Source organism: Geotrypetes seraphini, chromosome 2, assembly GCF_902459505.1.
Source record: "Geotrypetes seraphini chromosome 2, aGeoSer1.1, whole genome shotgun sequence".
Classification (NCBI taxonomy): Eukaryota; Metazoa; Chordata; class Amphibia; order Gymnophiona; family Dermophiidae; genus Geotrypetes; species Geotrypetes seraphini.
This window is the reverse complement of record NC_047085.1, coordinates 272,321,726-272,345,020: the sequence shown is the minus strand read 5'-3', so window position 1 is coordinate 272,345,020 and position 23,295 is coordinate 272,321,726. Positions and strand designations below refer to the sequence as shown.

Sequence of the window (23,295 nt, the reverse complement as noted above, 5' to 3'; positions counted from 1 at the left end):
TAAAATAAAACAGTAAGTAACATTAAACTTTTAAATAAAACTATAAAACAGATTAAGCAAAACATAAATTCTAGCAAGGTGCAAGTTGGTGCAGAAGTGCTGTGCTGTAATGCGTGCGCCGCAGAGAGTCCAACTAAATAGGATATGTGCTGACGGGCCGCCGCAAAGCGGCGGAAGAAGACCAGTAAAGGAGATAGACTGGTTAGGGGGAGGAGTCCGGCAGAAGAGCAGTAAAGGAGATAGACTAAAATTAAAATAAAACAGTAAGTAACATAAAACTTTTAAATAAAACTATGAAACAGATTAAGCAAAACATAAATTCTAGCAAGGTGCAAGTTGGTGCAGGGAAAGCAGCTATTTACAATGTCCAATGTGACACGGACAAGAGGACACAGTCTGAAGCTGAGGGGAGACAGGTCCAGGATGAATATCAGAAAGTTCTGTTTCACACAGCGAGTGGTGGACGCCTGGAATGCTCTCCCGGTGGAAGTAATTGCCGAATCCACCGTTCTAGGATTTAAGGGTAAACTAGATGCACATCTCCTTAGGAGTGGCATTGAGTGACACGGGTAAAGGTATATTAGGTGCACATCTCCTTAGGAGTGGCATAGAGTGACACGGGTAAAGGTATATTAGGTGCACATTTTCATTGGGAAGCATACAGTGACATGGGGACTTGATCCATGCCAGGGCACACTTGGCGGGGCCTCCGCGTGTGCGGAACATCGGACTTGATGGACCCAGGGTCTGATCCGGAGATGGCAATTCTTATGTTCTTATGTTTAAATTTGGTTGTACCTGTTTTAAAGTATTGTTTGGCATGTCTCCTATTTATTTGTCTTTATGCTTTGAGCGATATAGACCTAACAGGAATACTCAAGGGCAATGTTTATTTACTTTTCCAACTATCAAGCCCTGTCGATACAAGAGATTTTTCGATAAACTGCTCGATTTCCAGGCAGGTACAATGGATCAAGCTCATTCATATATATCCTTTAGGAAATTACTAAAAACTGATTTAAATTTGTAAATTGATGTCCCAGATTACTGACTGGCAATTTATAGATTGATCTTACAGTTAGTATACTTTTTGCGGATTTTACTATTTTCTAGTACATTGTATTTGATTCGTCTATTGCATAGTTTTAGTTTAACTTTTTAGAATGATGTATTTTATTCACTGATTGTATAATCTTAGTACTGAAGGTGAACCGTCTAGAACTATGTGGTAGGACGGTATATAAAAAAATAAAATAATTATTATTAAGAATTTTTTGTTCATTATCTCTCCTATTCTGTATACTTGTATTCGTTGATTCTACATTGTAACTATGTCGCTGATTGTTCAGCTCTTATTGTAAACCATCTCGAACTACCATGGCTTTGGCAGTATATAAGAATAAAATTATTATTATTAAAATGGCTTATCTATTGTTATTTATGGGTCAAGTGCTCTTCAGAAGAGCCATCTGGATAAAAATGAAACCCGTTTGCTCAAATGTTTATTACTCATTGCATTTAAAACAATCTTGTCAAATTAGAAAGACTTCTCGTCTCTCCATCACAACTCTTGGTAAAACACTGTCTGCTTATTTTCAAAATATGAATTCATAGCTGCTGACAAAACTAACTCTTCTCGCTCTTACAACAATGTTTGGTCTCCTGTTTTGTCTTATTGCAGGTCGAAATAGGCAGTCATTTTCATTAGTCATAATGATGTTGGAGACTTTCCATATTAACTATATATGATGTATATGGCTACATATGTTATGCCCAGTGATCCTTATGATTCCTGGATTTCATTGGCCTTTATCCTATTGCACAATTCATGCTCAATTGCATATGTCAATGCAAAGCACAGTTTGTTATTTCTTGTTTCATGTTTCTTTATATTTCTAAAATTCAATAAAAATGATTGAATTAAAAAAAAAAAAAAAATGGCTTATCTTGGCATTTAGCGAGCTTTCTAGCAGTCTCTGACACTGCCATGCAACTGGGCTCTTCAATATTAAATATTGAAATGAGCACTCTGGTGGATTCTTAAAAAAAAATCACTGAGCCATTCTTTAAGAGCGGTGTTGGCTTTTGGCAACAAAAATCTGTGTCTAGTCCAGGGGTGCCGGTACAGTGACAGCAGTTTAAAACCCCAGCAGCGGGAGAAATGCCTATTTTCTCCCGCCACAAACAGCCTCCCCCCTGCAGCGGGAGAGATGCCCACTTTCTCCCGTCGCCAAGCAGCATAAGAACATAAGAATTGCCGCTGCTGGGTCAGACCAGTGGTCCATCGTGCCCAGCTGTCTGCTCACGCGGCGGCCCTTAGGTCGAAGACCAGTGCCCTATTTGAGTCTAGCCTTACTTGTGTATGTTCTGTTCCAGTAGGAAATTATCCAACCTTGTCTTGAATCGCTGGGTGCTTTCCCCTATAACAGCCTCCGGAAGAGTGTTCCAGATTTCTACCCCCCCCACAGCGGGAGAAATGTGCACTCTCTCCCGTCGCCAAGCAACCCCCACTAGCATTGGGAGAGGTGCCCATTCTCTTCTGCTGACAGGTAACAACCCCCCCCCCCACCTCTCCGATCAGCCATCTAAATCAAATTAAGGGGGAGAGGGTGCTGGTCATTGGAGGCACAAGGGGTGGTGTTGCATGGCAGTGGGAGAGAATGGATAACTCTTCTGTTGCTTGGGGGGGGGGGTCGCTTGGCTGTGGTAGAGATTGGGCATCTCTTCCGCTGCAGAGGGGGGGTTGCTTGTCAGTGGGAGACAGTGGGCATCTCTCCCGCTGCCGGGGATGGGTGGTGTTTGTTGGCAGCGGGAGAGAGTGGACATCTCCCCCGCTGTTGTTATGTTTTTGTGTTTATTCTGCGCATGTGCCCATCAAAATTTAGCGATTCTTCACTACTCTCCACCAACCTCATTTATATAAACGCTTTTTTGATAATGACTTGCTTTTTTAAAATTGCTACCAGAACAGCTGCGGTAGCTTTATCATGGTTTTTTTGAGAATCTAGGTCTAGGTGACTGTTTTTTGGAGAGTCTTTTAATCCAGGTTTCAATATCTCTTATAGAGATTGGTGAAAATTCCACCCAGATTCTGTCTGCCGGAATACTCTTTGTTTCATTTGCATTCTTATTGGTTAGTTCCATGCTGTCCTCAAGGGAGTGGGTGAATGTTTCCCTTAGCATTCTAATTTTCTCTTGAAAGTAGTGTGCTAATTCTGTTTCATTTGGCTGTTATATGTAGGGCTCATCAGTTATGTTTTTGGTATCTGTGAGTGAGTTAAATATTTTGAAAAGGCATTTTGAAAGTGTTTTGGAATTTCCCAGTTTGATCCAAGTATTGATTTTTGCCTTGTCTGTTGCTTCTTTATGTTGTTTTATTTTCTTCCTCTAATTGATGTAGTATTCTTGGCTTAGGCTGTTCCTCCAAGCCCTTTCTATTCTCCACACTTTTTTGTTTTGTATTAGCAAGGAGTTTGAGTTCCAGGGATTGCTTCTTGGTTTTAGTTATAGTGTATGTTTGTTTTTGTGTGTGTGTGTGTGTGTGGGGGGGGGGGGGGGACAGACGTCATCTAGGATGGATATGATGAGAAAGACTGCCACCTCTCCAAGCTACTGACCAACTACAAAACATTCAGGAAAGAACTGAAAACTATACTTTTCAAAAAATTTGTCAAATGAGCTAATCATAAACCTTATAAACCCTCCCCCAAAACCCATCGCTCATGTTAGTCATCAATTGTGTAAGCTCACTCTATCTATCAACTCTGTAAGCTCCCTGGGAATGCCCAGACCAACTCTTTTTGTAAACCGCCTTGAACTGAAAGGTATTGGCGGGATAGAAAACACTAATGTAATATAATTTTGCCAGGTGTCAATGTCTATGTCCACTGGGTAGAGTTGGGTTGTGAGTAAATTCCAGAAATTTTCTGCTGGTATTCTTACACATTTAGATGTCTTTTGTGTTCTTTTGGTTGCTCATATGCTTGTCTTATGTAGCTTGAGGAAGAAGTTTAGTAGGTAATGGTCTGACCAGGTGATTGGTTCTTAATTGGTATGTTCTACTAGGGGAAGGTCATTGGATATGTACATTATTAGGTCTAAGCTATATCCATTTTTGTGGGTAGAAACATGTGGTAAGGTTTGAGGCTTAGCTGTAGGAGTTCGCTGAAGGTTTATGTTCTGGGATCTCCTTGCATCTTTAGGTGTAGATTCAGGTCTCCTAGTAATTTTAGGTTGGAGTAGGTTGAGATGCAGTGGGTGATCCAGTTGTTTTTTTGTCTTCTACTTCTTTCCAGTTTCCAGGTGGTCAGCATATGAGGAGGATTCCTACATCTGTTTTCCCCTTGAGGTCTTTCAGTACACATACCATATATTCTAGATCTTGCTTGTTGTTGCAGTCCTGGAGTTTTAGTGTTAGGAATGATCTGTACACTATAAGGAGACCACCACTTCTTTTATATTTCCTAGGAGTATGTATTGCTTTGAATCCTGGCAGACATATGTTAAATAGGATTGGTGATTTCATCTTTTAGCCATATTTTGGTTATGCATATTATTCCCGCCTGTGTATCTGTTATTAGGTCTTTCAAGATAAGGGTCTTGTTACAAACTGAACAGGCATTTAGGTAGAGGCATTCTATTGGTGAGTAATGTGCTCTAGGGGGTCATTTTGAATGCAAGGTTTTTTTCAGGGATTTGCAGTCCCTGGCTCTGTGGTTATTAGGTAGATGGGCTTTAGATACTTTGTTTCATACGATCACTTCCAGTGTGTTACATGTATCTAGGGAGGAGATAGTGTATGTCTCATAGGTATTGATTTATGAGGTATAGTTGCCTTGTGCCATTCTGGTTTGTCCTAGGTTAACTGTGATTGCAATGCAGACGATCAGACTAGTTAGCTTTTTCCATTTCATCTTTAATTGGTGTGATTTTTAATCATGAATTTTCAGGCCGCTGGTGTTGTTGATGGTGGTGGTTTGTGTGGTTGAGTGGGTAATCCTACGTGAGTGTTGAGCATCTTGTGGGTCCAGTGATATTCTGGTTCCAGATTCACTCTCAGTTACTTCCTAAGGTGGTTGTGGTAGGGTGGAAGTATGGTACTTATTGCCCTGGTAGTCGGGTTGTTTTAGTTTGTGCATCTTTTGGTTGCTTCACAAAGGAGTGCACCTTTGGCTTGTGCCCTAGGTGATGCACCACTAGGCATGTCGCCTTATATGGCATCACATTGCAGAGAGTCGGGGGCACACTGGCCCAACTCGCTTTGTTCCCCGACATCGGTGGAGGACGAGGTCGCCGCAATCCCGGTGCTCCTGTTGGCAAAAAGCTACCTTGGTTTTGTAATATTTAAAATTTTATGTCACTGGATCGCATTGCAGAGTGTCAGGGGGTGAAGCGATTATTCCATGCTGGCCCAATTTTCTCCGTTCTCTGATGTCGATGGAGGAAGGGGGTCACTGCAATCCTAGTGCTCCTGTTTGCAAGGAGCTACCTTGGTTTTGTAATATTTTAAATTTGGCGCCACTGGATTGCATTGCGGAGCGTTGGGGGTGGGGTGGGGTGGAGGAGTGATTCTCTAACCCTGGCCTGACTCGCTCCATTCCCCAACTTTCTTTTTCCACCTAAAACCATCCTATAGCTTTGCAGATTTTATCCTGCTACCTCTCCTCTGCAAACAGGCTGGGACTTTCATCAGCAAATGCTAATTAGTTCCAGGTGAATAATTACTTTCACCTATGTTCTGAACTCCTGCTCCTTTCTTACTACATCTCAAAGACTGCTTGGCTCAGATATGAGCTCACTCCTTTCAGGGCTCTCTTCTTTTCTCTGGAGCTCTTTCTATCAAAATTCTGTATAACCAGTGGCATGCTGCTTAGTGTGCCCGCAATACATATAGGTCAACTGGTTCTCAGAAAGTTTAAGAACAGAGGGATATTTTTTTAAGTCAAGGTTTATTTATTGAAAATTTTCACAAAACATGGGAAAACAAGTGCATGGAACAACAAACCATGCGAGTCGAAAAATACATCTGAATACTTGCTGGTACAAAGTCAATAAACAAGTCCACATAACACAACTGTAATAAACATAGAAAATGAGGAAAACTCGCACGAGGGTAACACAGACCATGGAAAGGGAGAAACGAAAAGAAAAAAGGAAAAGGGGGTAGAGAGGAAAGAAGAAAGAGAATGAAACGTGAAAGAAAAGGAGAGATTAAGAGTCGGAGCCTTGCAAATAGAGTTTGAGAGGGTTCCATTTGTTAAGAAAGTGGGGTAGTCTATTGTTTTTCTTGGCCAAGTACGTCTCGTATCTGTATGTCAGACAAACAAGATTCCACCATTGGGTTGAGGACACCCTAGAAAGGTCTTTCCAGGAGCTAAGTTGAAGGGGAGAGCAGATGATTTAAGCAATAGCATCTGGTAGGAGAGGGACACATTGATATGGAAAAGAGAGCAAATGGTGTTCCATATGGAAGACCAGTAAGTTTGTATAGAGGGGCATAGGAATAGCAAATGTTTAAGGGAGCCAGTAGCAGTATTGCATGTCCAACAAGCTTCGGAAAAAGTAGGATTAATTCGATGTGATTTAATCGGAGTCCATTGAGCTCTGTGGCATAGGAAAAAAAGACTTTGCGTAATTGAGGCAGATCTAGAGGAGTGGAAAACAGATTTTAGATAGGAGGTCCAAGCCTGATCTGAGATAGGGCAACCAATATCTTCCTCCCAAGATTTTTTCACTGAGGGAGGGAGCGGGTAATGTACTTCTTTAAGAAGTTTATAATATTTGGAAGCCGAGTGACCCAAAGTTCGAAATTGGTTGGAAATAGTGAACAGTGTGGGTAAGGAAGTGCTGTCTCTCAAATCAAGATTGGATTTACGTAGTACGGAGCGCAGCTGTAGCCATTGATAAAAATGAGAATCAGGAAGGTCATATTTACATTGTAACTCATGAAAGTTGAGCCAGGAACCATCAGAGTGATGTAGTGCAGCAACATCCCAAATGTGATAGGTGAACCAAGAGGATCAGGCAAATTGCCGTTCCCAATCAAGAACTTGGGATTCCTCCAGAGGGGACAGAGAGCGGATCTAATCCAAGGGCGCTCCAAGATGCGGTCTAGATCTTGGAGAATCTGAAAAGAAGCGAGAAGTATAGGATTGCGAGTTTAGTCTGAAGGTGAGTAGAGCCTACAAGTCTAAGGAGGGGGATAGGATGTAGAAGAGCCATTTCGAGACTTAACCAATCAGGGAAAAGAGAGACATCAGACGAATGGAGCCATTCGGAGCCCTGTCTCAAGAGAAAGGCTTTGTGATAGAGGAGGAGATCAGGGAAATTTACTCCTCCTAAGGATTTTGGAGATTTTAATTTATGTTGTGATATTCTATGGGGTTTGTTATTCCATAGGAAATTGAAAAGGAGTTTTTCTATCTGCTTGTAAAAGGAGGGAGGAATAAGAAAAGGAAACATGGTAAACATATAGGTAATTTTTGGGACTACCATCATTTTTAGAGTGTCAAGTCTGCCCCACCAAGAAAGGTGGAGGGGAGACCAAGTAGACAGGGCGTTTTGTACAGTGGTGACGGTTTTAGCCATGATAAGATTAGAGGTAATCTTCAGATCTCTGTCAAAGAGTACTCCTAGATATTTCATGCCTGTAGTGATCCATGTAAATGGATATGAGGGAAGAGTAAAAGGGGAACAAGCATCGTTAAGAGGCATAAGCTCAGTCTTATCCCAGTTGACCTTATATCCAGACATAGATGAAAAACGGGAGATAAGTTCAATGAGGGAGGCTAAAGACTGTTCAGGATCAGAAAGATACAAAAGAATATCATCCGCAAAGACAGATAGCTTAAACTCAAGATCGGAAAGAGTGATGCCCTTAATGGAGGATGATAATCTAATGTGAGCAAGGAGAGGCTCAAGGGCTAGGTTAAATAATAAAGGAGACAGGGGGCACCCTTGGTGAGTCCCCCTGTGTAGAGTGAAGGATTCTGAAAAAACATCATTAACCATGATTTTAGCAGTAGGAGCATTATACAGTAAGGAAACCATGTGAGTAAATTCAACAGGGAATCCAAAATGTCGAAGTACACAAAACAAATAATTCCATTCCACCCTGTCAAAGGCTTTCTCAGCATCAAGAGAAGCTATCAAGAGAGGTAGATCCTTTGACAGGGTGGAGTGGAGGATGTTACATAACAATCTAGTGTTGTCAGCTCCAAAGCGACCTTTCAAAAATCCAACTTGATCTCTGTGAATGAGAGAAGACATAACATGTTCTATTCTATGAACTAAGATTTTTGCAAATATTTTATAGTCCAGGTTCAATAGAGAAATTGGTCTATAGTTTTTAACAAGTTGGATGTCTCTGTTAGGTTTTGGCAAAACAATGATATTAGCTTCATGAAAGAGGGAGAGACAATCAGGAGAAGCAACAAGAGTATGGTAGTAAGATAACAAATGTGGTGTCAAGAAGGTTGAAAAGGTCTTAAAGAATTCTGATGGGAGGCCGTCAGGGCCTGGTGTTTTAGAAGACACCATAGTAGAGATGGCTCTGTAGACTTCATCTGGAGAAATAGGTTGCTGCAAAGAATGTTGCTGAGATGAGTTGATGGATGGAAGTTGAGCCGATCGGAGGAAGTCCGAGATAATGTGGTCCGAGCAGGAAGACTCAGAAGTGTAGAGAAATGCATAAAAGGAATGGAAGTCTTTAAGGATGTCTTGAGTTGAAGTATGGATGAGACCAGAAGATGATTTGATATGGGATATCCTATGTTTGGTCCTTTTTCCTTTGAGATAAGAGGCAATGAGGCGGCAAGCTTTGTTGGAGTCAGCATAATACATGGCAGATTGCCGAAACATGGAGACTGAGGCAAAGAGTGGCATCGAACTTACAGGAGATATGAGATTCCAGGTTGTGAATGTCCTGTTCCAGGCGATGTAAATCCGCCTTCTTAGACTTGAGACGATAGGCTGTATAGCCGATACATTCGCCACGCAGCCAAGCTTTATAGGATTCCCATAGGATGGCATAGTTCGATACTTAAGATTCATTCTCGGAGAAGAAAGCAGCGGATTCAGCAGTGATGTGAGACAGAAAGTATTCGTCACTGAGAAGTAGATTATTCATTCTCCAAGTACGAGGCGATTTGGTGTGATTCCAAAGGAGGGAACATGAAATGGCTGCAAGGTCGGAAATAGAGATGTCATGTATAGTGTCCGCAGTCGTAAGGTTCAAAATATCTTTAGATCCTAAAAAGTAGTCAATGCGGGAGTAGGATTTGTATGGCGCTGAATAAAATGTAAAGTCTTTGGTGGTAGGATGAAGGACTCTCCACAGATCAGACCAGCCATACGATTGCATGAGAGTAGAGAGAGTAGACCGTACCTTGAGTTTGGAGGGACGGCACATGAATGATCTGTCAATGAAGGGGTCCAGCGGAAAGTTGAAGTCTCCGGCAATGATGGTGTGATCAGAAAAAGAAGATTTGCAGATGGTGTGGAGGTTGTGAAAAAAGGAGGGGTCATCAGAGTTGGGGGCATTTAGTATATTCAAAGGTTTACCAGCAACAGCGCCCTCAATGTAAGTCCATCTGCCCATAGGATCAAAGGAATGCATGGAGAGCTGAAAATTGAGAGATTTGCGCAGGAGAATAATCACTTCATTTTTTTCCCCCCTAGCGGGTACAGCGAAGCAGTGCTGTATCCATCCTCCGACAAGTTTATGTGCTTCCGTTAAGGTGATATGCGTCTCTTGAAGGAGGCATATGTCCGCTCCCAGATGTTTAAAGTAATGTAGAATTTTCTTTCTTTTTACAGGGCTGGATAATCCCTTAACGTTAAGGGAAACAAGTTTTATGGTAGCCATAGGATTATTGTGATTAGAAAATCGACTGATGACCTAATGAAAAGTGCCACGAAGTCCAATGAAGAAAAACAACCAGTAGTTAAAAGAAGGTATCCAGAGGTAGAAAAGACCAAAAAGTGGGCGCGATGTAGTTGAAAAAAAGACTCAAAAAATAGTGCAAGGCTCCAAAAAGAAAAAGAAGAAGGTAGGATACTACCTTAATGAAGAACAAATGGTACAGTGGTCAGAAAGTAGTAATCTAAGATGGGGAAGCGCGAGGACAAGACACACTCAGCAAACGAGCATAGCCCCAGTCATAGCAAGATACAAAAGTTCCAGGTGACATCCAGCCAGGATTTTAAGGGAATGAAAATAAACCAAGTCATGACTCCAATATTCTCATCCAGGTATTTCTGCAGTTCAGTAGGCTCCTCAAAATTCTTGGTGGTATTTCTGTAAGTAATTCTCATTTTGGCTGGATAATATAAGCCATATTGAGCACCAATGCTTTTGAGTTGAGGTCTCATGGCAAGGAATGCTTTTCGCTTATGAGCTGAATTTTTAGAAAGATCTGGTACAAAAAGGATTTTTTGCCATCAACAAGGAGAAGTTGTTTAACCTTCGCGGCCTGCAGGATTTGTAAGGCATGTGAGTACCATAGCATTTTAAAAACTACAGGTCTAGAATAAGTGGATTGAGGAGGTGGGCCAGAAGGCACTCGGTGGGCTCTCTCAATTTCCAGAGCTGGTGAAAACTGGATATTCAAAAGTGTTGGAAGAAGCGAGTGTAGATATGTAAGCATATAATTTCCCTCATTAGACTCTGGTAAGCCAATAATGCGCACGTTATTTCGATGCATCTGATTAGACATGTCGTCCAGGTCTCTATGAATGAGATCCATCTTGCGGAGACCACGCTGTATATCTGAGAGCTGAGTGTCGTGCGTGGATAAGCGCTTTTCAGAGAATTCTAGCCGAGCTCCAAAGTGGTCACGTGACCGGCTACAAGATGGCAGCTTAGCCTGCTCGCTTGCTCCAGCCTTTTCCCGAACAACGGACTCCAGCCAGTTTCTCCGTGTTATTCAGGTCGGCAACTCCTTTCTAAAATATTGCTAATGGCGACCAAACTTTCGAAATCAGACGAGAGCGCCCCATCTAGCTCCTCCGCTCCTCCTAATGCGCCGAAGCGCTCAAAGCACGAGCCTCTGTCTCCCGACAAGGCCTCCTTCTCTAAGTCGCTCGCGCCTGGCGCTTCATTATCTCATGACCTGCATATTTTACAAGGGCTTATGCAGGAAAATCTAGCAGCGACGGCGGATATAAAATCGGAGCTGAGCGCCATTACCCTTCAATTTGAACAGAGGGGATATTAGTAGCATGTCTATAGTGGACTTCTTTACTGAACAAATAGACCATTAATTATACAATTTGTTTAACAAAATAAGTTTTTATAACTGTTTAACACTTCATCCAAAATTTCCCCTTCACTGATCTAAAATAATTTTGGAGCATCAATAATTTACAGCTTAATTATGCTATTTGAATTAATAGTGGTAAGGTGTTTTTTGTAAAAACTAATCTATGTATAAATATGGTAATGCTTGGAATACACCAGTTAATCAAAATACTAAATGCAAAATCTCTGGACAAAGGTTTGATTCTCACTTTCCTTATTTTGAGCAATATGCTGTTTCCAACAATGGCCAACCCAGGTCCCAAGTAGCTAGCTAGATCCCAAGTAGTAAAACAGATTTTATGCTGTTTATTCTAGGAATAAGCTGTGGATTCCCCCAAGCCATCTCAATAATTGCCTATAGACTTTTCTTTTAGAAAATTATCCAAACCTGCGTCCATGTCTTCCAGTTGTCTTGGGGGTCTGTAAACCACACCTAGATACAGGCATTTTTCTCTGCCTCTTGCCAGGTTTACCCAGAGGGACTCCACGGTGTACTTGACATCTGTGATCCTGGCGGTTTTGATGTCCTCTTTAATGTATAGAGCTACCCCCCCTCCTAACCTGCCCTCTCTGTCCTGACGAAGTAGATTGTAGCCCGGTATAGCCATATCCCACCCATGTGAGTCCGTGAACCAAGTTTCAGATATTGCCACCACATCTAGGTAATTAGTGGGACTCTCTCACACGACAATGGCAAACTCCTACATGTGGGAGACTTGAAATTGGAATAGGCTCACCAACCATGAAGAAGGACACAGTACTACTCAAAAGGATCCAGAGAACAGCGACTAAAATGGTTAAGGGGCTGGAGGAGTTTCCATACAGTGAGAGATTAGAGAACATAAGAGATGCCGCTGCTGAGTCAGACCAGTGGTCCATCATGCCCAGCAGTTCGCTCATGCAGCGGCCCTTTTGGTCAAAGACCAGTGCCCTAACTGAGACTAGCCCTACCAGCGTATGTCCTTGTTCAGTAGGAACTTGTCTAACTTTGTCTTGAATCCCTGGAGGCTGTTTCCCCTATGACAGCATCCGGGAGAGCGTTCCAGTTTTCCACCACTCTCTGGGTGAAGAAGAACTTCCTTACGTTTGTACGGAATCTAACCCCTTTCAACTTCAAAGAGTGCCCTCTCGTTCTCCCTGCCTTGGAGAGGTTCAACAACGTGTCCTTATCTACTAAATCTATCCCCTTCAATATCTTGAATGTTTCGATCATGTCCCCTCTAAATCTCCTCTGTTCGAGTGAGAAGAGGCCCAGTTTCTCTAATCTGTCACTGTACGGCAGCTCCTCCAACCCCTTAACTATCTTAGTCGCTCTTCTCTGGACCCTTTCGAGTAGTACTTCTTCATGTACAGCGACCAGTGCTGTACGCAGTACTCCAGGTGAGGGCGTACCATGGCCTGGTACAGCGACATGATAACCTTGTCTGATCTGTTCGTGATCCCCTTCTTTATCATTCCTAGCATTCTCTTTGCCCTTGAAAAGAGGAGACAGAGGGAGCATGATCGAAACATTCAAGATAATGAAGGGAATAGACTTAGTAAATAAAGACAGGTTGTTTACCCTCTCCAAGGTAGAGAGAATGAGAGTGCACTCTCTAAAGTTAAAAGGGGATAGATTCCATACAAACATAAGGAAGTTCTTCTTCACCCAGAGAGTGGTAGAAAACTGGAACGCTCTTCTGGAGGCTGGGGGGAAAACACCTTCTAGGGATTAAAGACAAAGTTAGACAAGTTCCTGCTGAACAAGAACATACGCAGGTAAGGCTAGTCTCAGTTAGGGCATTGGTCTTTGACCTAAGGGCCGTCGCGGGAGCGGACTGATGGGCATGATGGACCACTGGTTTGACCCAGTAGCGGCAATTCTTATGTTCTTAAACCCTGCTAAGTTAACAGATTTCACCACATTCTCCAGCAATGAATTTCAGAGTTTAATTACACATATGAAGAAATATTTTCTCCAGTTTGTTTTAAATATACTACTTAGTAGTTTCTTCGCATGCCCCCTAGTCCTAGTATTTTTGGAAAGAGTAGACAAGCAATTCATTTTTACCCTTTCTACTCCACTCAGTATTTTATAGACATCTGTCATGTCCATGAACCAGCTCTTCTGCAAGCTGAAGAGCCCTAGCCACCTTAGCCTTCCCTCATAGGGAAGTCGTCCCATTCCTTTTATCATTTTCATCATCCTTCTTTGTACCTTTTCTAATTCCAGTATATCTTTTTTGAGATAAGATGGCCAGAATTGCACAGTATTTGAGGTGCACGATAAAGTGATACAAGGGCATAATAACATTTTCATCATTGGGGGGGGGTGATATATATATTTATTATATCATTAGATTGTATTGAGTGCTGATTACTATATTATTTGTTTGTTAATCTGTTGCACTTACTGCTGGATTTTGAAAATGATTAACCTCCCCCCCCCAAAAAAATTTTCATCTTTGTTTTCCATTCCTTTCCTGATAATTCCTAACATTCTATTTGCTTTTTTAGTCGCCACCGCACATTGAACTGAGGGTTTCAACTTATCCTCAACGATGACACCTAAATCCTTTTCCTGAGCAGTGACTCCTAACATGGAACCCTTCATCACGTAGCTATAGTTTGGGTTCCTCTTTCCCATATGCATCACTTTGCACTTGCTCACATTAAACATCATCTGCCATTTTGATGCCCAGTCTCCCAAGGTCCTCTTACAATTTTTCATAATCCTCTTGCGATTTATCAACTCTGAAAACTTTGTGTCATCAGCAAATTTAATTATCTCATTACTTATTCCAAACTCTAGATCATTGATAAAAATGTTAAAAGGCAGCAGTCCCTATGGAACTCTACTATTTACCCTTCTCCACTGAGAATATTGATCATTTAAACCTACTTTCTGTTTTCTGTCTTCCAACCAGTTCTTAATCCACAATAGGACATTACCTCCTATCACATGACTTTCTAATTTCCTCAGAAGTCTTACAAGACATACTTTGTCATATGCCTTAAGAAAATCTAAATACACAATATCAACCAGCTCACCTATTTCCAAATGTTCATTCATCCTTCAAAGAAATGCAGTTGAATGGTGAGGCAAGATTTCCCTTGACTAAATCTATGCTGGAATAAGGCAATTAATTCTAAAGAGTGGTTATTAAAACATTAACTAGTGGGATTATTACAATGGCCTAGCAATAGAATTCTTACCTTGTTAAACAAAGCAAATAAATGTTCCAATGACTCAGAGGCTGGAACATTTATATATGATGCAAACTCTCTAAGTGTGATTCTTTCTCCTCTTCTTTTCTTGGCACTTTCTGAGTATTTATCAAGGTGTTTTCCAAGCTTTTTTGGGTTTAGTCTTCCCAAAAGAAAGGACGAAAAGGTTTAATTCAGGAATTTCATATTACCACAGTTATTTGTATATATTACAAAGTTGCAGTAATAACAGTTGATATCTGGAAAAAATTATACCTTTGTGCATTTTTTCATAATTTGATATCTATGAAAACAACATTATTTAAAGTAGGAATTTGTTTAATGATCTACACAACATATTCTACACATTCAATGTAAAATTCAAATAACAATTAAAGAAATATTGAAAAATTAAGAAAGCAAAAAATGTACATGGTCACATTTTTTGTGGTAAACCCAAATTAGCTCAGTTTCCAAAAAAGAGGCCCATAATAAGTTATACACGCCCATCTATGAACAGTCATACTAGCTCAGCTGATGAATACTCTTGGATAAAGAATCAGGTTGCTTATTTTCTAACAAGTGAATTTGAAGCAAAGGTCTATACATGCTGAACACAGAGCCTCCTTCCCAATTACAAATTCCAGTTATTTTTGGAAACCATCCAACTAGCCGACTGCTTTCTGTCAGGGCAGATGAGTTATGTCCCTCTATCTACATACTCTTCTACCCCTGTTGTTTTTAGTTCATTATGTAGCCTTTTCTCTCTGCCTGGTAAATATATTTTCTAAAATGCATTTAAATATCCTGCAAATGCTTTTATTGTAAACTGTGTATTGCAGCTCCACTTTTGGCTCTTTTTACTAACCTTAGGCTTTACATATCCCCTGTCTGTCCCTCTTCAGGACTCCCAAGACCTGCTTCCTGTCTCCTAAAAGTCTATTCAGCATACCCTTGCCACTAACATCTCATTACTTGCAAATGATTTCTCCTCCCAGAAATCCTGATTCCAGCACCTTATTAAGGACCTTCTATCTGATCTGTCTCCCAAGATGATCAAGGGGATGGAACTCCTTTCATATGAGGAAAGACTAAGAGGTTAGGGCTCTTCAGCTTGCAAAAAAGACAGCTTAGGTGTAGAATGGATACAAGTAGATCAATTTTTTTACTGCATCAAGATTTACAAAGACTAGGGGTGAAAGAAAGCCAGGAGGGTTTAAAAGGAAGACAGAGTGAGCGACCCAAATTTTCCTTGTCTTCTCAGAATATTGTTATAATTGAAACCAGTCGATTTAGGCATTAAGCCCAATCGGGGCCAACGTACTCCATATAAATTGAAATCAACTGGCTTCAATTATAACAATATGGGACTTAAATTTTGAGCCTCACGCCTTTTGTTATAGCCCCGCCCAGATGTTATGCCTATTTAAATCCAGGAAGGACTTGGGAGCCACATTTGCCAGAGCTATCAGTCGGTCAAGATTGTAGTGGCCTGCATACTAGTGAGTCTAGCATGATTTGAGAGACATTCTGTAGCGTATTTTAGATATGTTAGCCAAAGTTTGTTAGGGGAAAGTGAAGAGTAGGGCTTGCACCAGTAATATTTTTGTCTTTTTAGTGCCCCCTCCTGACGTCAGAGAAAGGGCGGAACCGCCGGAAGAGGAAGCAGCGCAGGCGCAGGGCTCACAGAAGGGCCGGGACCGCTGGAAGAGGAAGCAGCAGACGCAGGGCTCACAGAAGGGCCGGGACCGCCGAAAGAGGAAGCAGCAGACGCAGGGCTCACAGAAGGGCCGGGACCGCCGGCAGAGGAAGCAGCAGGACAACGGTAGGAGCTTCTCCATGATGGGGGGGTGGGGAGGCTGTGGGGGTGCGAGCGGTCATTTGGGGTGCGAGTGCGAGTGGTCCTGCGGGGGGGGGGGGGGGGGTGTGAATCGGATGTCGGGGGGGGGCATCAGGCTTTCAGGGTGGGGACAGGACTTCAAGGGGGAGAGGAAAGTCGGGGCGAGCGAAAGGAGAGTCGGGGTGGCCAGAGGAGAGTCGGGGCAGGCGAAAGGAGAGTTGGGCTGCGACGGGAGAGTCGGGGCGGCATGCGCGGTATACGAGTGTGCGCGGTATATAAAAATTTCTTTACATAAATTTGTGTTCCCCACGCGCTATACCCGTGTGCGCATTTTACACGGGTGCGCGGTATATGAGTGAAAATACGGTACTCTGGTGGTACAAAACTGTGAAGGCAGTGATGGCCTTGTTGGCAACCGATGCTGTGCTAGTCACAGAGCGTTAAGGTTGACGGTCTGAGCACTTCACTACAGCACCATATATTTTATATTTATTTATGTTTGTTTGAAATTTATATTAGTGGTGATTATGTTATAATATCATAAATACCACTAAATAATAATACAGTTTCCCCATCAATTAGTACCAAAATAAGACAGTCATAGGCGTGACCAACAAAAGGCAGACTGGAGGTGCATCTGGTAGCACTATAGAAATAACAAATAGTAGTAGTAAATAGCCATCCAGCATCTTCTATTTCTTCCTCTCTAAGAGATCCCTCGTATCTGTCTCATTCCTACTTGAACTCAGACACAGTCTTTGTTTCCACCACCTCTACTGGGAGACTATTCCATGCATCTACCACCCTTTCTGTAAAAATGTATTTCCTACTCATGAGCCTATCCTACTCATGCCCTCTCATTCTGGAGCTTCCTTTCAAATGAAAGAGATTCACTTTATGCATATTTATGCCATGCAGGTATTTAAACATCTCTATCATATCTCCCCTCTCCCACCTTTCCTCCAAAGTATACATATATTGAGATCTTTAAGTCTGTCCCTATATGCTTTATGATGAAGACTACCGATCATTTTAGTAGCCTTCCACTGGACCCATTCCATCCTATTTATATCTTTTTGAAGGTGTGGCCTCCAAAATTGTATACAATATTCGATATGAGGCCTCGCCAGAGTCTTATACAGGAGCATCAATGCTTCCTTTTTCCTACTGGCCATACTACTCCCTATACACCCTAACATCCTTTTAGCTTTCACCGTTGTCTTTTCAACCTGTTTAGCTATCTTAAGAACATCATATACTATCACACCCAAGTCCCGTTCCTCTTTTGTGCACAAAAGTTCTTCACCCCTAACCTGTACCGTTCACCTAGGTTTTGCAGCCCAAATGCATGACCTTGCATTTTATGTTTCAAATGGTTTTTATTGAAGGAAAGCCAAAAGATGATAATGGACAAGAAAATACAAAACAATTATAGAAGCGATATGCATATACAACCAGTAGAGCTGATGTTCTTATAGCTCCAGGTCCAAGGAAATATCCAGTCCTATGGCAGTCCTTCCTACTTTATAATATAGAACTAGAACCAGATCCACCTCCCCCACCCCTCCCCCACATAAATTAAAATGGATGACTTGATGTATCAACGTAAATCATTAAGAATCAGACTTCGAGGAGGAGGAAGTGACATCAGACCGAGAGATGGCAACCTAATTTTTGAGCTCTCTCGGGGCTTGAATATTTTTGTGATTGTTTGGCTTCCCAAGAGCATTTTGGATATCCTTTGGGTTCCCTTTGGGCTGTTCAGTGCATGGCGACCCGCAAACGCCTGGATAAATTTAAATTAGCAGGCGGAGTGAGTAAAAAACCAGGTGCAGGCTCTCCCGGCTCCTTATCGGAATGGAAGAAGATGGCGATGCAGTCAGGGCACACGTCCTCTGCCTCAACAACAGCAGTGGTAGGCCCAGATGCTACCGCGTTGCACTCTACGATGGAAGCCTGGTTTAAAGACCTTTTTATTTTCAGTTGAATATTTTTATTAGTTTTCACTAAACAGAAAGACAAAGTATCATTTATCATGAAAAAACAGATACAACCAGATGGCGGCGTAGTGCTTCGGCTCCTGTGGCTAACTCCAGAAAGAATCGATTTTTACCAATCAAACCGCCTTTAAAATCATAGCAACCTGTGGATTAACGTTTGTGACCAACATGGCCACAAATAAAATTGGAAAACGCCATAGTGTGGAGCCATTATTGCCCGAAAAGGGTGCTGCAGGTAAAGTTGAAGAAGACCGCATCCAGCAGTTTGACAAAATGCGCGCCATGCAGAAACTACAGGAGGAAATCAAGCAAGTTATGGAGGAGATTACCAGTTTTAAAAGTGATTTAGTAAAGCTAACATCTCGCATAGACATCACTGAACGCAAAATAGCTGTGTCCGAGGAGAACATCACTACCTTTCGCAGGCAAGCAAACTGTATCTCCAGGCTGGAAACTGAGCTAGAAGATTCCAACAACTGAGCACAACGAAACAACTTCTGGCTATTGGGCCTGCCCGAGGATCATGAAGGGTGTGATATCGAGGGCTTCCTTTCAACAATGCTGCCTAAATTGTTAAAGATAACCTTCAAATACGATCTAGAAATAGAACGTGCATATAGAGTTCCCTCTCGTGAGCTGCCGACATCCAGCAAATACCCAAGACCCATTGTGATCTGGTGCTTCGCTACCCTCAAGTGCTGGAGATCATGCAGCAGGCTCGTGCTCAAGCACCAATCAAGTTCCAGGGCCACTCACTACCTTTTGTTCTTGATCTGTGCAAACAGACTGCCAAGGCAAGGAAACAGCTCCTAGAATATCGACCGAGACTAAAGCAGATGGGAGCAAAATTCGGAATGCTGTACCCCACCAAGCTGAGGGTTACCTTTAACAACGCCACAAAGGACTTCACGAACCCCACTGAACTAGCAGACTACATCGAACAGGTTTCTCCATCCACAATTGATAAATGCCTGATTTTTTATATTCTGTCAGTATATATAGCACCTGCTAATATAGGGCTGTTCTTTCATGCTGGGACTCACAGTAGCCATGTTGGTCATCATTATATGGTAATATTTATGCTCAATCTTTTATATGGGTATGGTCATATAACTATTTGAAGATATGTGCTAGTTCCAAGTGATTATTTGTGTTCATTTAAAGTTTATTCTTTTGTTCATGTCAAATTTTCATGTTGGTTGTAATTCCATCTCAAGATGGCTCAATCTTACTTCAATGGCAGGAATTGATCACTGTATTACTGCAAGACTTGTGCACTCGCTATATAAGTTTACATTCTGGTTACTCTCTGGTTTAAAGATCTGAAAGCTGAAATGGTAGGAGTGCAGGACGATGTTAAGGTAGCCCTGGCCGAGCTTAGAACGGAGGTGGTAGAGCTGGGAGGCTGGGTTGCAGTATCAGAGGAGAACATCTCGATTAACGGCAAACTTGGAAGACATGGAGGCAGCGCGGAGAAAACAGCGTCCAGCTGGATCGAGGTGCAAAACCAAATTGAAGATTTAGAGAATAAATTGTGGCATTGCAACCTGTGATTTAAAGGAATTCCGGACTCTGACCGCTATAAGGATTGCATGCAAGTGGTTCAGGAACTTTGCAATCAACTGTTGGGTTCAGAGAACCCGCTGGAACCCTCAACTATCGTATCGTTACGGGTGCATTGGAGCCTTGGACCTACCCGATCTAATGGACCCTGGGATATCGCATGTTTTGGGGATTACTTGCTCAAGGAACGCATTTTGCAAGAGGCACAGTGCCACCAGCAGTTCCAATGGAGCGGCATTACAGTTGGAATCTATCAGGACTTGGCCTTGGTTATGCTGCAAAGAGAGCTTTTTGAGAAGTTACGCAGGTGCTTCGGCATGAGGGCCATCGTTACCGCTGGCTGTTTCCCTTCGGTCTATGGTTTACAGTGAATGGGAGGTCCAGGAAAGTAAAGGAGGTGGTGGATGCGTGGCTGGCGCTCAAAGACCTGGGATGTGGTGGTTTGCTGCCACAGGATCCCCCTGGTTCTTCCTTGGGTGCAGCAGCTAAGCTGACTCCATGGCAGCTGATTACCCATGGGGGGAAGAAGCTTACCAAATCTGCAACTTGATGAATGATTCTGCTTGGGTCACATGCTTTTGTTGAGTCCCAAGACTGTTTGTCACTTGGGGGCTGCTTTGAGTGGTTCCACAGGGCTATAGTGGGATGTGTGGTTTGAGTTATGTTGTAGGGATGGGGTAAAATGATCTGTTGTGTTAAATGAGGAGAGTGAGTGTGGTAGTTTTGGATATATTAGGAGGGGGTGGGATATTCTGCTATACTGGCTAGGGGATTGTTGGAGACTGGGCTTTGAGTGGGGCTGTGGGGACTGGTATTCTGGTAAGAGGTGCTATTAATGATTTACTTGCTGTTCCATTGATGTTGGTATGGGGATTGGTGGGGTGAATTGCCTTCTGGGGATGACCTCATTTTCACTCTATGTCTGATCCCGATTGTGGGGGATCAGTATGTAAGGGGGGGGTGGGGAGAGGGAGGGGTGAAAGGGCACAGATACTCTTAACATTGGGGCAAAGCAGGGAGGGGAACGGGAAGTAGAGAGTAATGTACTCCGGGTAGGATCCCGGAATATGAATGGGTTAAACAGCCCAGGTAAACAAAGTGTGGTCTTAAGATAATTAAGATGGATGTATTGGGATATCTGTCTACTCCAGGAGACCCATTTGAGACCTCGTGATGTGGCTTTATTACGATTTCCCTGTTTTGATCAGATTTGGACACATCAGGAGGCTGCCTCACAGAAAAAGAAAGGGGGTCTTGCTGTTTTAGTGAGGAAAGGGTTGGGTCTTTCCATTGACCAAATTTTTCGGGATTCTCAGGGTATACTCCAGGGCAGGGTGGTGACTATAGTGAATATTTATGACCCCAACACTGAACAGGTACACTTCTATAAAAATATCCAGATAGAATTTTAGGGCTTTCTTATGGGGACGGTATATGTAGATGGGGATTTTAATGTCATACCTGATGCTCAGTTGGATCATTCCAAAGGAGGTAAGGGTACTCATAAGCTTTCCATTAAGGTCTTTCAAACTTTCATACAGTCTCTGGGAATGGTGGATTGTTGATGTCTTTTACATGGCACACAGCGTAACTATTCCTTTTATTCACATGCTCAGAAGACGTATACGCATATAGATGGGGTCTGGTTTCATCAAAATTTATGGGGAACTATTAAAGAGGCTGACATAGGTGGGATTCAGGTGTCTGATCATGCCCTGGTGATGGTGCAGAGTGTGGGAGTCTTGCAGAGCTGGAGTACTCGATACTGGAGTATTAATGTATCGTTGTTGGGCAATCACGAGGTGGTTAATTCGGACAACGATAAGTGAGTATCTTGACTTCAATGATAACAGGGAGGGGTCCGAAAGGATTTTGTGGGATGCTATGAAGTCCGTTGTGCGAGGGGTGTTTATTAAATGGGGGGCTCGGGTCAAGAAGCGGCGCAGTAGTGATTCTTTATGATTGCAGGAACAGCTGTTATTTCTGGATCAGAACATAAGCAAACACATGATTCTAGACTTTGGGGGACGCTGCAGAAGGTTCGTGCTGAGTTGAAACAGCTTCAAATGGCAGCTTATGAGCATGTGAGAGAACGGCTTAAAATATATGTCTATGAACATAGTAATAAAGCCAGTGCTTCCCTGGCCTACTATATTACTATTAAAAAGGCTAAAACTGTTATTATTACATTAAAGATGCTAAGGGTGAGTCTCAGTTCACAGATACCACAACTGGAAGGACTTTCTTGAATTATTACCATTAATTATATGGCTGGGAGGGAGTGGGGGCACAGGCGGAGCTGCAGGTTTTCTTGCGTGATATTCCACTGCCCACCTTGGCACCAAGGGATAAAAGAATTCTTGAGGAGCAGGTCCTGGGGGGGTCATTAAACTGGCAAAGGCTGGAAAATCGCTGGGCCTAGACGGGTACACCGCCAGATTTTATAAGCAGTTTTGTGATCTTTTGGGCTCTCTATTAGTGCAAGTGGTGAATGGTGTGCGGGAGAGTAGGGCGTTGCTGAAATTCATGGGTGAGGCTAGCTTCTCTTTGCTGTTTAAGACGGGTTGGGAGCCTATGTGTTGTGGATCATTTCGACCGATTTGTCTTTTGAATGTTGATGCCAAACTTATTGTGAAGGTATTGGCTCTTCGCTTGGGGAAGGTGCTTCTGAGCTTAATTCATCAGGACCTTGCAGGCTTCATACAAGGGCAATATTAGACGCACCTTACATTTGATGTGGCAGATACAGCAGAGACATGAGCCAGTGGTTTTGATAGCGGTCGACGCTGAGAAAGCGTTTGATCGGATATCGTGGGAATTTTTATGGGCTGTTATGGAGAAAATGGGATTTGGGGGAGTCTTTTTGCGGTTGGGTCCAGGCATTTTATCTGTCTCCACGATCATGCCTTTGGATTAATGGTAGTTATACTTTTTTTTTCAATTGGGAGAAGGACTCGGCAGGGGTGTCCCCTTTCCCTGCTACTTTTTGCTATATCTATAGAACCGTTGGCTCAGTATGTTAGACAGCATGTATTGAGTTGGCAGGATGTGATCATTGTATTGCGCTCTTTGCTGATGACATCTTGTTATACATCATCAGGCCTAGATCTTCTATCCCGCTCTTGTTATCTGTTTTTGAGGTCTATGGTGCAGTATCTGGCTTTAAAATTAATCTAGATAAGATGGAGTTTTTGAACCTTACTTTGGCTGAGGAGGAAGTTAATTATTTATAGGAGAGGTTTCCCTTCCAGTGGGTTCGATGGGAATTGAGTTATTTGGGGATTTATATTCCGAGTGATCTCTCTCATCTATATGCTGTCAATTATAGCCCAGTAATTCGTAGATTGCGAGGGAACCTCCAGAGATAGCATGGGCTCTGGCTCTCTTGGTGGGGGAGAATTGCTGTT

At 42.5% G+C, this 23,295-nt stretch overlaps 1 protein-coding gene across 3 annotated transcripts in view; it reads right to left on the bottom strand.

The window, feature by feature from the left end:
* LPCAT1 (lysophosphatidylcholine acyltransferase 1) overlaps window positions 1-23,295 on the bottom strand; it is a 579,323-nt gene that overhangs the window by 71,898 nt on the left and 484,130 nt on the right. For all 3 annotated transcript variants that reach the window (XR_004537978.1, XM_033929666.1, XM_033929665.1), the window contains exon 11: window positions 14,495-14,648. Coding sequence is in view for 2 of the 3 variants with exons in the window: in XM_033929666.1 (XP_033785557.1) it covers window positions 14,495-14,648 (154 nt within the window). In the remaining variant the exon portion in view is untranslated. The remainder of the gene's footprint in view (window positions 1-14,494; window positions 14,649-23,295) is intronic.